Here is a 15,919-nt window from a genome sequence, read left to right as displayed (position 1 = left end):
GGGCCTTGGGAGGGAGGCTGAGGGTGGGAGGAGGGCCCTCAGGAAGTGTGCCTTGCGGGCCTTGGGAGGGAGGCTGAGGGTGGGAGGAAGGGCCTCAGGAAGTGTGCCTTGCGGGCCTTGGGAGGGAGGCTGAGGGTGGGAGGAAGGCCCTCAGGAAGTGTGCCTTGCGGGCCTTGGGAGGGAGGCTGAGGGTGGGAGGAAGGCCCTCAGGAAGTGTGCCTTGTAGGCCTTGAGAGGAAGACCCAGGTCTTGCAGCCCAGTGAAAAGATGACTGTGGCCTACCATGAAGCTGGACATGCGGTGGTGGGCTGGTTCCTGGAGCACGCAGACCCCCTGCTGAAGGTCAGTCATGTGACTGCGTCTGCCAGGGCAGAGTGCTGCCCAGACGCGCTGGGCCCAGCCATGAGGGTCGGGTGTCTGCCACATGGCACAGCACCCACGGGCGTCGCTGGTTAGAGCGTCCACGATGATTCCTTGGGGCTGGAGGCCGGACAGGGCTGTTGGCGCAGGCAGCCTCAGCCATGGGCTCTGGAGAAGCATGGATCGTAAGCTCGCTTGGCGCTGAAGCTTGGGATGTCAGTTCCTGCAGGGTCTTGATGGCTGCAGGGCCAACCTAGGTGGTCTTGATGCTAACAGTCCCAGGGCTGGTGTGGGAGGTGTGGTGTAGGGCCCACGTAGGCCTGGGCAGTACCTGTGGGGACAGACAGGTCCCTCCTGCCTTGCAGGTGTCCATCATCCCCCGGGGCAAGGGCCTCGGCTATGCGCAGTACCTGCCCCGGGAACAGTACCTATACACGAGGGAGCAGCTCTTTGACCGCATGTGCACGATGCTGGGCGGCCGGGTGGCTGAGCAGCTGTTCTTCGGGCGGATCACCACGGGGGCGCAGGACGACCTAAGGAGAGTCACCCAGAGCGCCTATGCACAGGTAAAGGGGCGTCCTGCCTCGGCCCCACAGCCTATGGGCGCGGCTCACCCAGGGCTCCCGTGGTTTCCAGATCGTGCAGTTTGGAATGAGTGAGAGGCTGGGCCAGGTGTCCTTTGACCTCCCACAGCGAGGTGAGGCCCTGGTGGAGAAGCCCTACAGTGAGGCCACAGCCCAGCTCATCGATGAGGAGGTTCGGAGCCTCATCAGCTCTGCCTACGATCGCACTCTTGAGCTGCTGACTCAGTGCCGGGAGCAGGTAGAAAAGGCAAGTGGGGATGGCGGCCGTGCCAGGGCAGCTCAGGGCAGGGCTGTGGAGTCCGGAAGCCTGACAGTGGCCTTGTTCCAGGTGGGCCAGCGGCTTCTCGAGAAGGAGGTACTGGAGAAGGCTGACATGGTCGAGCTGCTGGGACCACGGCCCTTCTCAGAGAAGTCCACCTATGAAGAGTTTGTGGAGGGTACTGGTGGCCTGGAGGAGGACACTGCCCTTCCTGAGGGGCTGAAGGACTGGAACCGGGGACAGGAGGAGGGGGGCACCGAGCCACACTCGGAGGGGAGCCCCACGTAGTGCTGCTGCAGTCAGACCTTCAGGGCAACTGCCAGAACCAGCAGAAAACATATTAAACCAGTGACAGCCACAAACAGGAGTATTGAGGGTGCTGAGGAGCCACAGAGGGGAGCTGGAGTTGGCAGCAGCCAGCCAGGAGGAGGCTCCTAGGCCACAGGGGGAGACATTTCCCCCATGCTCCTGGGTGTGGTGTCAGGCAAGGCTGTCTTCCCTCAAGAGCCTCGCACTGGCTTTCAGTTGAGGTAGAACTCAGTCTCCTGGTGACCCTGGGTGTCTGTGATGCACAGGAGGGTCTTGGCCTAGCCTGGATGTCCTCAGGGCTAGTGTGGGAGAACAGGAGCCTGTGAAAGGCTTTGCGTCGACAAGGTGAGGTGTTCATCAGTTGGGACTCCAGGGAAGGAGACCCTGAGCCTTAAAAGAGCACGGCCAAGGGGCGTGCACCTGGGCCGGGTTGGTGCGCCTTGCTGACTGATGATCCCCAGCTGGGGAGGGGGTTCTGGTACCAGCAGTGCCTCCCAGGGGCAGAGGGGTAAGTGAGACGGAGAGCGATGGTGGAGCACCACTCTGGCTTCCCAGCCTGGTGGCAATGGACCTGTGGGGATAGGGACCGTTGTGAGCACTGGTCCTGTGGACAGAAGGTTCCAGAAGGCACCAATTGGAGCCTTCTGTGGCTGTGCTGGCTGCCTCAGCCCTGGCCTCGCACTGACGACTCCTTTCCACGGGCAGAAGACCTGCTCCAGGTTGTGAGCTCAGTGCCTGTTTAATGCCATGGGCTGAAAGGCCCCTTTCCTTGGCTGAGCATAGTGAATTCTGTGACTGCCGTGGGCTTGAGGGAAAGCCTCCTGTGCATCCTGCCAGTTCACAGGATGGAGAGCTGTGGGCCATCACCACTGACCTGGCACCTCTGTTGCTGGTGACCTCAGCAGTGGAGGTCCAGCTAGAGATAGGCACTTTCAAATCTTGTTTATAAAATGTACCTTATTGAAATTTTTAAACTCTAGGGCTCAGCCTCCACCAAACCCATATTAGCAGAAGCACTTTGGTCCTGTCCTGGGGTGCCTGTGACGGACTTGGGTTGCTCTGTCGGTTGTCACAGCACTGTGGCTGGCAGGACCTCCAGGCTGTGGCGCAGTGCTTGGGCGATGGCTGACCTTGTGCTTGGTTCCCAGGGCATCTGTCCCTGAGGCTAGAATGCCGAGGGCTGTGGTCACTTTCCACATGCCACTCTGACTCAGGGTCCTTTGAGCTGACCCTCCTGTAGGCCTGTCCGTCCTCACTGTATCAGGTCCACCTGTCCTACACCCATCCTTCACTGCTTAATGAGCCAGACAGTCTTGACACCAGAGTTCACCTCACTGCTAGTCCTTAGGAGCGGGACAGGCATTGTGCTGCTGGGGCCCCAGCCATGGAGCCTGGTGTCGGTGGGGTCAAACACCCTTGCCCTGGCCAGAAGTGAGGCAGGCCAGCATGTGCCCACTCCACTTGCCTCCCTGGGAGTAGGATCCGCAGTGTGCCAGGAACTGTGGCCCCTTCCTGAGAACCACACAGGATGGCCCTGGAGTCTGACCACCCGAGACCTCTGCTGCCCCCACCTCAGCCCCTGTGTGATTGGAGTGGGTGGGGCCCGGCCCTGGGGCTCTCCAGTAGCACAGCTGTGGGGCGAGAGGGCTCGGGGACACCTGGCTGGGGCAGGAGTATCACCAAAATGACACCCTGTTTGGTGAGCACAACCTGGTACTGGGCAAAGCCCCCAGGGCACAGGAGGCCCCACACTCCTGCAGGCCTGTGCCTGGGTGCTGGCTAGAGAGGGTGTGGCCATGCTGGGCATGGTGATGCGTGTCTGTAGCCTCAGCACTCCAGGAGGCTGAGGCAGGAGGAGCACCAATTGGAGCCTGAATGGCCAGTGTTGAGAGCCCACCTCAAAAATAAGGCCTGGGGTGCAGCTCAGTGCAAAGGGTTTGATCCTCAGGACCATGAAAAATAAAGACACCCACGGGAGGCTTTCAGATGATGGTGAAGCTTTAATCCCACTCAGCGCGCTATGGAAGCTACAGCGGGGAGGTGGGGGAGGTGCGGCTGACACTGGAGGTACGGTTCTGTGTCCAGGGGCACTGCTCACTGGGAGGCCTGATCTGAGAAGTGGCCCCAAGCAGAGGGACGCTTGAGGGGACCCTGCCGTCCGGGCTTCCAGGAGCGGCTGGTGGGGGTAAAGTTGAGCCTGCAAGGCCTGGAGGGAGGTCAGCTTGCAGTGCAGAACCAGCCTTGGATTCATGGTTGGTCCAGACACCCTTGTGCATCTCCGTCCTACTGGAGAGCGGTGGCCTGGGCCCTCTCAGACATGCAGAGCCAGACCACTTCCTTTGTTCAGCTGACAGGCTTAGGACGTGGGGACAGGTGTGGCGGGAGAGGTGAGCCCTGTCCCAGCAGTCCAGTCTCTGAGGCAGTTGCCATATTTGGTGTTCCAGGGTGGGGAGGAGGTGCACCAGGCCCTCCGTGGCTGTCTTGTAGGGACCCAAAGGGGAGGCACAGGTCTTGGAGTGGCTGGGGAGGGGGCTCTGGTACCAGCAGTGCCTCCCTGGGCAGAGGGGTCGGGGAGATGGAAAGCGAGGTGGAGTCTGTGCCCTGGCCCCATGCGTGGAAGCGTGGTGGAGCACCGGGCGGGCTGCACCAGGCCCGCTCTGGCCTCTGATCCTGGTGGCATGGACCTGCGATAGGGGCCATGTGAGCACTGGTCCTGTGGACAGAAGGTTCCGGAAGGCCCAGGCTGTGCTTGCTTCATCCTGAGCAGTAACATGGCCATGTCGTCCCTGTCCAGGCATGGGCTGCAGCTGGAGGTAAGGCCGCTGGGCTGTGCTTGTGCTGCGTACCCAGAGGCCTGTGGCTGGCAGCCCTTCCCTGGTGCCATTAGGTGACGGCTGGAGTCTTGTGGGGAGGGTGGACCATGTTGCCAGGCCAGGACTGTCTGCATTTGCCTCCATGAAGGCGGGTAGCCTGGCAGACTGAGACTGCCTAGTCCTCCTGGGGCCCCTCCACGGTGAGAAACATGTCCACAGTCGCAGCCTGCCTTTCAGGCTCTCCAACGGGCTGCTTCTCACGGCTCTGCTCAGCCCTTGTCCTTGTCCAGGAGGGGGAGCGCAGGCAGCCAGCCCGTGGCAGCGGGTGCAGACCTGGCAGGAACAGGACATGGACTCAGTGGGCCCTGGCTGAGCTGGTCTGCCTAGCAGGTTGACATGCACATGGGAGGCAGACCTTGTCCCCAGAGGCCCTGCCCCTGTGTGTCCATGCCAGGTGGGAGTTTGCCAGCCTCATGTGCCCCACCATAACCTTTTATCCCTCCCTAAGAGGCTGTGAGGGCTATGGTGTGTGGGCTGCACCCAAGCCTCTGCTTAGCCACTGCCAGTGTGGCCCGAGCACCTCTGGGCTCAAAGCAGTCCAGGACTGGGCAGGGGCTCTCCCCCATGTGCTGAGCCAAGACCCCTGGGATGCATGGACAGGCGGTCGCAGACCCACTTCAGGTCCTCCAAGGGCAGGGCAGGGGAAGCGGAGGTGGGGCCGACAGGCGTGAGGTGGGGACTGGCTCCCTCGCTCGCCCACCCTGTTGCCTGCAGTAGGCATTGAGGTCCATCATTGTTGGAGACACTGCAGGACCCGGTAACTGCCCAGGGGCTTAGGAGAGACCAGAAGCAACGGAGATGTGGGGCCTGCTGGTTGGGGCAGGCAGGGAATGCAGGAAGGCTGGGCCACCCTGTGCCTGTGCTGTCACCTGGAAGGCTGAGCCAGCTGTCATGTGGCTTCAGAGGCAGAGTGATACCAAGTCGGAGTTGCGGAGGGGCCCGTTGCGGAGTGTGCCTCGCCCCGCCTTTGTGCCAGGCCCAAGCTGTAGTTAAAATTCATACTCAGTACATCCCACTTTGAAGAGAATAGCTTTGGCCTCTTGCTCATTTGGAAGTAAAATTAAGTAGAGGTAGTAGTGGAGGAGAGAAATTCCTTTGTGCAGGGCAGACAAGATCGTGAAATGGTGCTTGTTAGGAGGAGTGTGGGTGAAATGAAGTTGTTCTTGTTTTTGGTTTTCTTTTGAGTACACGGTCTCGCTTTGTAGCACAGGTTGCCTAGCTCCCATACCGTAGCCCAGACTGGCCTGGAGCTTAGAGCCTTTCCCTACCTCTGCCTTCTGAGGCCCGGGATTAGAGGTGTGCACCTGCTGCGCCCGCACTCTGCCAGGACTCACCTGCTGGGGAGTCACTGCTCAGGTTCTCATCATCAGAGTCAGCAAAGACCTCGGCCAGCTCCTGGTCAGACATGTCAGTGAGCTCAGTGAGGTCCAGGAGGTCGAAGTGGACCTCCAGAGAGGAGACGCTGCTCAGGGGCTCTGGGAAAGGGCACAGGAAGCACAGTCACCTCACAATCCCTGGGGAGGCCTCACGGGCCGCGAGGGCCGCCTGACCCCAGGTCTGGCCTGCACACGAGCTGGGCACATCCAGGCTCTGGGTCTTCTCGTGGCCCGGCCCTGTGCTGCAGTGCTGCCCCCTTACCCAGTGCCTCGGTTCCTGTGAGATCCGGGTCTCTGTGGGTGCTAGGCAGACCGCAGTACTTACGCCTCCTCTCTGTGACCTGCAGGAGACCTGGTGTGGGGATCGGGATGCCTGCCTCCTCCTCAGCCGCAGGCAAGTGGCCGCTGTCCCCTGTCCCATGGGCTGGGACACCCAGGGCAGCCTGTGGCACCTCGACCTCCTTAACGGTCCCTGCAACAAGACACAGCATCACCTCGAGACTTAATGGGGCCCTCGCGTGCCCTAGCGCCTAGATCTGGGAGCAGGAGAGGAGAGTGCTGCGGGGGTGGCAGCGCAGCACGCGTGCTCTGGTGGCCTCTCGTTCTTTCCCTGGGAACCAGCTTGTCCCGTCCGTTCCAAGCCCTCGCATGTTTGAGTTCAGAGTGGAAGTCGCATGATGGGATGGGAAGCAGCCACCTGTGGTTCTTGTGGCGTCTGCCCGGCCCCACCGTACGTACCATGGGGTGAGTGTTCTTTCGGGTTGTTCCTGTGCAGATTTTGAGGGGGGCCAAAAATGCAATTGCTTGGTTTTTGGGGGTGCTGGTGGTGGTTCGTTTTTTGAGACAGGGTGTCACTATGTAGTCCAGGCTGTCCTCAAATTTTCAGCAACCTTCCTGCCTCAGCTTCCTGCATGCTGGGATTGCAGGTGTGCATTACCACCCTGGCTGGCTTGCTCATTTTTATTTGTATTTTAGTACAGGGTCTCACTACGTAGCTCAGACTCCTGGTGATTCTCCTGTTTTTAGCCTCCCAAGCCCTGGGGTTAGAGGCATGCACTACCACACCCAGTCTCAATCGCTGTCTCAGCGCGCCCTGCGGGTGGGGCTGGCGTGGCACGCCAGGGATCAAACCCCAGCTGCTGCGTCTGCCTAAGCAGGCGCTTTAATTTACTCGTATTTAAAAATAATTTATTTTTTATTTCTTAAGTAATTTGTACAGGGTCTCACTACACAGCTTGGACTCGTAGTGATCCTCCTATTTTCAGCCTCCCCAGTGCTGGGATTACAGGCGTGCGCCCCCATGTCCAGACTCCTTCGTGGCTCAGTGCGCTTTGGGGGCAGGGCCCACACAGCATGCAGGACCGGGGATTGAACCCTGGTCCCTGTACTTGCCAAAGCAGGTGCTTAGTCCGCTGAGCTATCTCGCCAGCCTGCTCATTTTTAAAATACTTTTTCTCTGTCTGGCAAGGGCAGAGGTCCTTCCAGGCCCTGCTGGTGCTAGCACCGCTGTGCCTTCTGGGTACTTGAGCCAGTATGTCTGGGTTCCTCTGGACTCTCCCCACCTGCAACTCCTGGGTCTCGTTCAGGTGCTCCAGAGCCTTCCCAGCACCCTCCCCTCCTACCCAGCTACATAGGCCCAGTGCAGCTGCCCTGTCTTTCCACACACAGCCAGAGTAAGGTGGAATGATGTCTAAGGGCCTGGGGCGAGGCGCCACTTCCCTGTCCTGGCCCCTCTCAGGCCAGGCTTCCTGGCTGCACCCAGTACCTGTGTGGAAGGGCCCCTGCCCCTGCCACAGCACATCAGCGCGTGCAGCCTACCCTCGGGGGCGCATGGGAGTCCGGGTGCTCTGGGCAGCCCTGGTGAATGGTGAGCACCCTGTGGGGCCCTCCTGTCTTGTGGGGGATGGCACGGGTGCTGCCTGGCAGGACACACAGGTCTGGGATGTCACTGCCCCCCACCCCAGCTGAGCATGGGTCAGAGCTGTTGCCCTGGCCTCCTGAGGGAGCCAGGGCCAGGAGGGGGGTGAAGGCAGGGGCTCACCCTCCCTGCCCAGTTAGCTGTGGGCACAGGCGATCTGGTTTCTACCTCTCCCCTGGCAGCAGCCATGTGGTTTTGGTGTCCTTGAAAGGTACAGTTCCACTTACCAGTGTCTCCTCAGCTCCCAGGCCCAGCAAGGGCGCAACCCCACCCAGGGGACCGCCTGCCATAGCAGAGGACAGTAGAGGGGCCACGGCCCAGGTATGCCTTCCTGAGGACTCAGGGTTTTATTCCTGTCCTGCAGGCCTATGCCAGGGTCACAGATCTAAAATGCTTCCCACAGCTCAGAGCTGGCTGTGTGAGCGGGCCAGGCCATCTGTGTGCCCTGAGCGGGGGATAGACAGGTGGGGAGACTGAGGCCCGGGGGGAGTAAGTGACTTCTCTGTCTCAGAGTGGAGGGTCCCGGTTGGCCTTCAGCCCCACACTGCCCTGCTTTGCCCTAAGGGGCGTGTCCTCCTCCTCCCAAGGCCCGCTGAAACAGGACCCTGGGCAAGGTGGTTCTGCAGGGTGTCCCCTGGAGCTGCCCCATCCTGGGAAGGTGATGGAGGAGAGTGCTGGGGGTTCTCTGCTGTGTGCCAGGCTGAACAGTGTTCCGCACGGTCCCTTGACATCACTCTGAACAGCTACAGGGAGGGCATGGACAGAGGTATGAATTAGGGCTGCACCTGTCGAGGCAGCAGCTCAGGGCCAGCCTCTGAATGCAGGTCAGAGCTGGGGTCTCCTTGCAGCTGTCTTCCATTGGCATCCTGGAGCAGCAGCCTAGTGTGGGCTTTGGGGAGGCCTGGAGGGCCCGAGAAGCCAGAGGCAGGCAGCAGCCAGCAGCCTCAGGCCTGGCCAAGTGTCCCCAGCGCATGCAGAGGTCTGCAGAGGAGTGCGGCTCCAGTGCAGAGCACACCCTGGCCGTGAGGCAGGCCTGGGGGTGGGGTGAGGGTGGTGGGGCAGTGGCTGTGGGGGGATGCGCAGACCGTGTGGGCGTTAGCGGACCTGGTTTCTATTCTGAGCAAGCGGCCAGGAGAAGCTGCGAAGGCCTGGCGCTCCCCTCCATCCCTTTCATGGTGCAGCCAAGGAGGAGGAAGTCCAGGAGGACAGGACTGCTGCTGCTGCGCTCTCTCCTGTGCTGACACAGGACCCCCGTGCTGGGCTTCAGCCAGAGAGGGGCTCTGTCCTCTTGTAGTGGGGAGGGACTGGGCCCGCCCTGGGAGAGCCCTCTGGCCCCCTGCCCCGCAGCTCCAGATGACTCCGCGAAGCCTTCTCCCCATTTTAGCAGGAGGTGGGGTGATAGAGTGAGTGGGCACAGTGTGTACCCTGAAACTTTAAAAAACAAAATTGCAGTGCTGGGGCTGCGCCCTGAAGCCTCAGGCACACCAGGCAGGCATGCTGGCCCTGGCCCTGAGTCCTAGCCCTGGAGCCTGCGAGCCTCTTGGTCCTGAGGCAGGGCTGGGGTGGGTTTTGAGCTCACTCAGCTCCCTTCCCCTGTGAACCCCAGTACCCCGGGCTCTATCAGAGCATGAGGGAAGAAGGTGGAGAAAATACAACTTGTGCCGGCAAGAAATAGCTTGGTGGTCTAAGCACCTTCCTGTCCAGCGCAAGCACCCAGGCTCGATTCTCAGTATCGCAGACTGTGCCAGTCCTGGAACCTCAGGAATGCCGTGCTGGCCACCGAAGCTGGGGGTGGTGGTGCGTACCTGTAATCCCAGCGCTGGGGAGGCTGAGACAGGAGGTCACTAAGAGTGTGAGCTGCAGAGCGAGACCCTGTACCAAAATAAATAAGAAAGAACATGGCTCTTGGCTGGAAGGATGCGGTGGAAAGAGGGGACAAAACAGGGACAGGGGAGGGGGAGCCCCTGAGGGCCGGGTGTCAGCATATACAGTGGTGCAGCCCGCCCGTGGGAATGCAGCTGCATTCCTAGGTTCAGAGCACACCGTGGGGATGAAGAGACCCCAAGTGGGCTGCCCACAGTATGGAAGACTATGCAGCAATGTAAAGGAATGTGTAGGTGGGCTTCACAGACAGCACAAAGAATGCAAGAAACAAGGGTCCAGAAGAGGCAAATCGTGACGAGTGGCTCAGTGATGGCTGGGGGGTGGGGGGAAATGGCTTGGGTTTTTAAGCGGTGATAAAAACTTTAGTGGTGGTGACGACTGTACAGCCTTTGGGATGTAATAAAAGCATTATGTGCTGCACGAGGGTGACTATGGTGTGTGAATCACTTCTCAGCTACAGAATCAGCTCAGCATGGTGGTGCAGCCCTGTAATAGCATTCAGGAGGCTGAGGCAGGAGGATTGCTGGAAATTGGGGCCATCTGCTACACAGGAGTTCAAGATCAGACTAGACTACATAAGCTAGACTTTGTCTCAAGAAACAAAACATTTCAAAGCTTGGTAAATGAAAGGGTGAAGGATCTCGAGACTGCTGCGCTGAATCACCCACGTCCTTTCCCTCCCTCTCAGCACGCTCTCGTAGGAGGGACAAGCAGATTCTCACAGGCGGACACAGGTGGATGCCGCAGCCTGGCTGGAGAGCCAGGGCAGGGACGGCTGTGTCCAGATCCCTGTCCCCACCTCTGTCCCAGCACCGCCCCTCTCAAGGAGGAGCCTCCAACAGGTCTGCCACCACGTGCCCTGCAGGTGGAACTGGAGCTTGGGACCGCAGCCCTGCCCTCCGTGTCCCTTGATGCCTAGTGCTGGTACCTGGGTTCTGTCGATGGCCTATTTTCCAACACATCTGTGACTGTAAATTTGGCCCAAATCTCATTCTCTACTGGGCTTCTGGGGCTGTACCACTGTGCTCGTCACCAGACAAATGGATTAATGAAATGAATCAGTGACTGTAAGTCAGAATGGCTGTGGGGAGTGGTGGCTCCGAGGTCAGGCCCCCTGTGTCTCGTCTCCCCAGCACCCTGCCCCTGGATCCAGACCCTCTCTGGGTGCTGTGGAGGTGGGGCTGATGTCTGGTCTCTCAGGCCCCCTCGCCCTCCCAAGGACAGACTTCAAGGCCAGGGTGTGTTTCACTCATGTATTTTGTTTGTTTTGAGGCAAGGCCTCACTGTGTAGTGCAGGCTGGCCTTCAAAAGGCAATCTTCCTGCCTCAGCTTCCTGAGTGCTGGGATGACAGGCACATGCCACCTCACCTGGCTTACACATTATGATATTAAGAATTGCTGTTCATTTAGGGGCAAAAATGCTGTTTTAATGATGCCTTGTAAAATTTTAACTTTTAATTGCTTACATGGCTATGTATAAACCATGCCCAGATTCACCTAAAGCTCTCCTGAAAGGAGCTTGGCTGGCTGGATGAGCAGCCACGACTCGTGCTCATGCCTTGTTCTGGGGACCCGAAGGTGGGACGCGGAATTTATCTTACTGGTCTTGCTTTGCGTTCTCCAAAGTAAAGTTTCAGAAGTAAGAAAGATGTAGGGAAAGGTCAGTTATCAACTTGAGGGTTCATGAGGGCTGTAAGAGAGACCACAGCTCAGGGTACAGAAGGGAGGAGAGCACAAGTGTGTCCCCAGGGGCAGCCACCTTGTAAGCCCTACACACTGAAACCCTGCATGCTGAACGCACTAGGTACCTGAAGCCCCAGGCTAGAAAGTAGTGTACTCTCAGTCATCGCTGCTCCCTGAGCTCTGGGCACTTGCCTAAAGCCTTTCCTTCCCCAGAGGTGGAGGTGAGGTGGGTAGGAAAGACCCAGCCTCTTCCCCCAAATGTCCTATCCTTCCATCTTCCTGCGTGTGCGTGGGGGGGGGGCTGCTGTCCCACACATGGTTGTGGAAACAGGCTCGGGAACAGCGTCTTAGCTCAGAGAGCTCTGAGTCCCCAGCCCCTGCTCTGCAGACTCACTCCTTTATGGTGCCCTCCCCCAAGCCGCTGCTGGGGAGACCCAGAGCCCTGAGCTGTCCATAGCAAGAGCTCAGATCCCTTCCCACCAGTGCCAGAGGGGGAGATGAGACCCACGTTCCGAGCCCTTTCCTGTGTCTGCTGTTTTAAGGCCGTGACAGGGGTCCCCAGCACACTCCCCCAACCTGATAGAGGAAGCCACTGATGGGGTGGGGGTGGGGTGCCGGGCTAGCCTGACCCCAGACGCCCAGGCTTGTAGGGCTAGGAGCTCGGGACCCTCGGGGAGCTGTCAAGGCTGGCGGGGCAGGGGGAGGGGCTCCGTTCTGCGTGCGAGTCTAGGCCATGGATCCTGCACCCCTCTGGGAAGGTACTGGGAGAGAGGGGCTTAGTTTCTCCCCATTGTCAGCCACCACCCAGGCTTGGGCCGAATCCCACGGAGGGCACCCGGCCGGCTTTGGGCTCCCAATCCAAGGGTCCTCAAGGCTGCACCCGCGCACCGCCCCGTGGACCCCACCTCCGGCGCCGCGCCCCCAGCCCGTGGCCGCGGCTGCGCGAACAAAGCCAACGCGGGACCACTACCCAGACGGACTGGCCAGGAACCCCGCACCCCGCCTCCTCCCAACGCAGGCTGGGCTGGGGGTGTCGGGGCAGCTGGCCCTAGCACGGCAGCGTCAGGCGAGGCTGCAGGGCCCAGCCGGGGACGGTCGGAGAGGGGCGGGGACGGGTGGGGACGCGAGTGCGGGGTGCAAGGCAGCCGGGCCTCTAACCCAGCCCGGCGCACGGCGGGGCGCACTCACCTCCCGGGCCCTCCGGGGGCTCCATGCGGCCGGTGGGCGCAGCGGGGGGCGCGGGCGGCGTCACCCGGCCCGAGCGCGCCAACAGCTGCTGCGGCGATTTGGCCCCGGCTCCGGGCGCAGCGCATCGGGGCGGCAAGCGGGGGGCCGCGGCGGCGGGGAGGAGCCCGCGGGGCGGGGCGCACAGCTGCTCCTGGGCCGCGATCCCTTCTGCATGTCGCCGGCCCGCTGGACAGGTGCGGCCCCGCCCTGCCCGCGCGCGCCCCCTACCGGCCCGGGCTGCGGACCCCTCCCCAGGCCCGGCTCCCTGCGCGGTGCGCCCCTAGCTGAGACTCCCGGGAGGTAAGGGATGCGTGCGGCCTGCCGAGCACGGACTGGCGCTGCAGCTGACAGTTACGGTGCAAATCCACACGGAGGGCCCGCACGGGGCCTAGATGGTTAGAGGCAAGGCCGGGGGCGTGGGTAGCGCACCTAGGACCTGAAGTCCGAGCCTGGACTAGCTGAGCCTGCCCAGGACTCCCAGAAGTGGGCACGCTCCTCCAGGCTCAGCATGCCAACCTACCCCTCCCCCACCACGGAGGATCGTATCACGTAATGCAGAGCCACATCCCAGCACCTCTCCCTCACTTTTTTTTGCAGTTGTGAGCACCGTCTCTCTAAGCTGCGCAGGCCTGTGCCTTTCTGCTGCGGTCTCCAGTAGCTGGGGTAGTTGGCATGTACTGGTGCAACCACCCTGTGCCAAGTTCTCTGGGCGCACATCTCATGGCTTCTCCGGCTTTCCAGGAAGGAGGCATTTTGATTTTCAGGCAAAGAAGCTGAAGACAGAGGTGGCAACCCACTTGATAACCTGCTCAGAGTGGCACAGCTTGGGCTAGAAGTCAGCCCAACGCAGCTCATGCTTTGCATGCTGACAGAAACGAGCGGCACTCGGGGAGGAAGGGTGTGTAGTATGGCCGGCCGTGGAAGAGGTGTTAGCTGCAGGGAGGTGCAGAGCCGCGCGCCCTAAACAGCTGCAGCAGCTAGCCAAGGCTCCAAGCCCTGGCTTCCTGCTCGGCCCAGGCTCATTGGCAGACTCTGGCCTTTGAGCCAACTGCAGACTAATAGTTCCTTTTTTAATCTGGTTTATGAAACAAACCCCACTCGAGTCCTCGAAAGTGCTTTCTGTAGGATAACAGAGCTGCCTGCCCCCAGTGCCAGCCAAGGCAAGAATTTATTTTCCAGGAGCAAGCTGTGCTGCAGAGTAGCTGCTGGTGGCAGGCTGTGTTTTCCCTAAATAAATACAGCAGTTAAAGACAAAGGCCACAGCAGTATTCCTTCCTGAACCTTCCACTTCCATCAAAACACCTCTGGTTAAACAATATCAGGACAAATAACACACGATGGATGTGCTGTAGTGGGGCTCCTCGTGGCTGGGCCCTAAGACGGCTTTGACGGAACAAAGTACCTTGTGGGAAGGACACCCACGCTGGCGAGACACTGCCCGCTTGTGCCCTGCAGGGGGTGCCCTGAGGGCCCGGGCGGCAGCCAGCCTCACCAGGAAGTGTGAGTGAGTGAGGATGAGGAGCCCCACAAAGGCACGGCCACATTGCAGATTCGTGAGCAAGACACATGAAGGTCACCTGTGAAGCCTCTGCATCAGGGCTCCTTTACACACCCAGAGCACCTGTCATGACAGTTGTGGGACTGCAATTCCCAGCTGAGAGGTAGATAAATGGCAGAGGGGCTCATGTCAAAGAGGGAGATTGCAAGTACAGGTGAAGCTTTAGGGCTCACCTACAGTTCACTTCTGGCCGTTCACTCTGTTCCTATAACTGGTCATCAACAGGTAATCTATATACAAAATATTTTATATATATTTGGTACTGGGAATGGAACTCGTGACCTTTCACTTGGCAGGCAGGCGCTGAACCACTGAGCTATATCCCCGGCCCCTTGTACTGGATGTTCTCAAGCTCACACTTGGAGAGAATGGTGACGCGAACCCGCCTGTCACCCTGACCCGACAGCCTTGAGCTCATATCTGGTCTCTGTCCTTAGATGCCTCCCTGCTGCTGGATTGTTGTGGAACAAATTTTATATACATCTGTCATTTCTTTTTTTAAAAAATGGATGTTACTGTTACATTTTAGGCAGACATAATGATCACATTCATCACAGAGAATTCGTACCTGTACGTGATATAACCTGGGTCTTCCCCCCATTCCCCTGCCCTCCCTTGGCCCCCTCCTCCCTCCCCATTAACAAAATACCATTTCCTTTTTAAATGCTTATTTATGTAAATGGGTCTTGCTATGCTGTTCAGGCTGGCCTTGAACTCACTTTGTAGCTCAGGCTGGACTCAAACTCACAGCGATCCTCCTGCCTCAGCCTCCTGAGTGCTGGGATTACACATACACACTGCCTTGCTGGCTATTATTTATCTCTAAAACAAGGTCCAGTCCTGTTACCCTTACATCTGGAACTTCAGTGAGTTACTCCTGAGATATTTTACCTGAAAGACTTGAGTCATTGTTTTAGGAAGTCAAACAGTGGACAAAATGTTCAGTTGGTTTTTATGTATTAACATCCTCTTGGAGGTTTTGCCAGAAGCTGGAATGTCATTTGTTTGAGTTCCTGAGCTGCACAGTGTGATGCTGAATAAAAACTTTTTAAACCACATATGTGTGGAAAAGACTTCTAAAAATAAGCGCTGGAGTTCAATATGAAAAGCATACATCACAGCTGGCCTTGCTGGGAGCTGGAAGTCTGCAGCCAGGGCTCCCTCAAACATCGGTCTCTGCAGTCCATGTTGATACGCCAAGCCATTGACATGTGACAAATGGATACCCAGTCTAGGCTATTCCGAGCTAGCCCTTCTGTGCTTGCCCTTTTCGCTGAAAGAAGTTATTGTTAGTGCATTTATTTAGTTCAGAAATCCTTGCCAGACTTGTAGAGCAAAAAGCAGTCAGCACAGAGCGCCTAGGATGCTGCATCTGGCAAGTGCTGATGATAGCAAGTACCCCGCTGAGCCGCCCGGCTGCATGGTCTGCCCTGCCAAGCGCCTGTGGGCGCCCCGCTGCCACTCCAGCCTTGGCAAGGAGGCTTCCGTCGGGCAAAGAGGCCTCTCGTTGTTCAGCCTCAGTAGCTGGGCCAGACTCGACCCTACTAAAAATAAAGCATGCCAGGGCTCTGTGCTCCGAGTCAGGAGTCTTCCGCCAGCCTTTCCTCTCCCAGAACACGGAGTTTGGGGGTGAACAGGAGCACTGTCCATAGCACTGGGGACCCCACCCACCCCCAAGCGAGGTTGGTGATCTTGGCTAGGTAGGGATTCCTGAGCCTTGCTTTATTACCCTTTGCCCCATCTTTGCCCCCAAATCGTAGGAAGCAAGACCTGCTATGAGACTACTTTTTTTTGGCTAGCTCAGCCCACCCTGGGGATTGAACCTGCAGTCTCTGCACTTGTCTAAGCTTGCCTAAGCAGGCGCTTTAGACTGCTGAGCTATCGCGTC

At 59.0% G+C, this 15,919-nt stretch overlaps 2 protein-coding genes and 1 long non-coding RNA gene across 6 annotated transcripts in view; 2 read left to right on the top strand and 1 right to left on the bottom strand.

The window, feature by feature from the left end:
- The window catches only part of LOC101577819 (AFG3-like protein 1), a 24,333-nt gene extending 22,686 nt beyond the window's left edge, over positions 1 to 1,647 (top strand). For 3 of the 4 annotated variants that reach the window (XM_023705198.1, XM_023705199.1, XM_023705196.1), the window contains 4 exons: positions 227 to 342; positions 726 to 926; positions 997 to 1,191; positions 1,273 to 1,647. In XM_023705198.1, the coding sequence (XP_023560966.1) occupies positions 227 to 342; positions 726 to 926; positions 997 to 1,191; positions 1,273 to 1,491 (731 nt within the window). In that variant the 3' untranslated portion in view covers positions 1,492 to 1,647. The remainder of the gene's footprint in view (positions 1 to 226; positions 343 to 725; positions 927 to 996; positions 1,192 to 1,272) is intronic. The other variant, XM_023705197.1, reaches the window with a different exon arrangement.
- Positions 1,648 to 3,734: 2,087 nt separating this feature from the next.
- Dbndd1 (dysbindin domain containing 1) lies at positions 3,735 to 12,574 on the bottom strand. The gene is given in 5 exon segments (XM_023705200.1): positions 3,735 to 4,658; positions 5,720 to 5,860; positions 6,087 to 6,233; positions 12,435 to 12,507; positions 12,509 to 12,574. Coding segments are annotated over 5 exon segments (570 nt in total). The 5' UTR covers positions 12,560 to 12,574; the 3' UTR covers positions 3,735 to 4,500.
- LOC111813706 lies at positions 3,923 to 9,439 on the top strand. Its single transcript, XR_002818889.1, has 3 exons — positions 3,923 to 3,934; positions 7,781 to 7,784; positions 9,349 to 9,439. It is a non-coding gene; the product is annotated as an uncharacterized LOC111813706 (long non-coding RNA).
- Positions 12,575 to 15,919: the final 3,345 nt, after the last annotated feature.

Source organism: Octodon degus, unplaced genomic scaffold (assembly GCF_000260255.1).
Source record: "Octodon degus isolate 3935 unplaced genomic scaffold, OctDeg1.0 scaffold00215, whole genome shotgun sequence".
Lineage (NCBI taxonomy): Eukaryota > Metazoa > Chordata > Mammalia > Rodentia > Octodontidae > Octodon > Octodon degus.
This window is presented reverse-complemented; position numbering and strand designations above follow the sequence as displayed.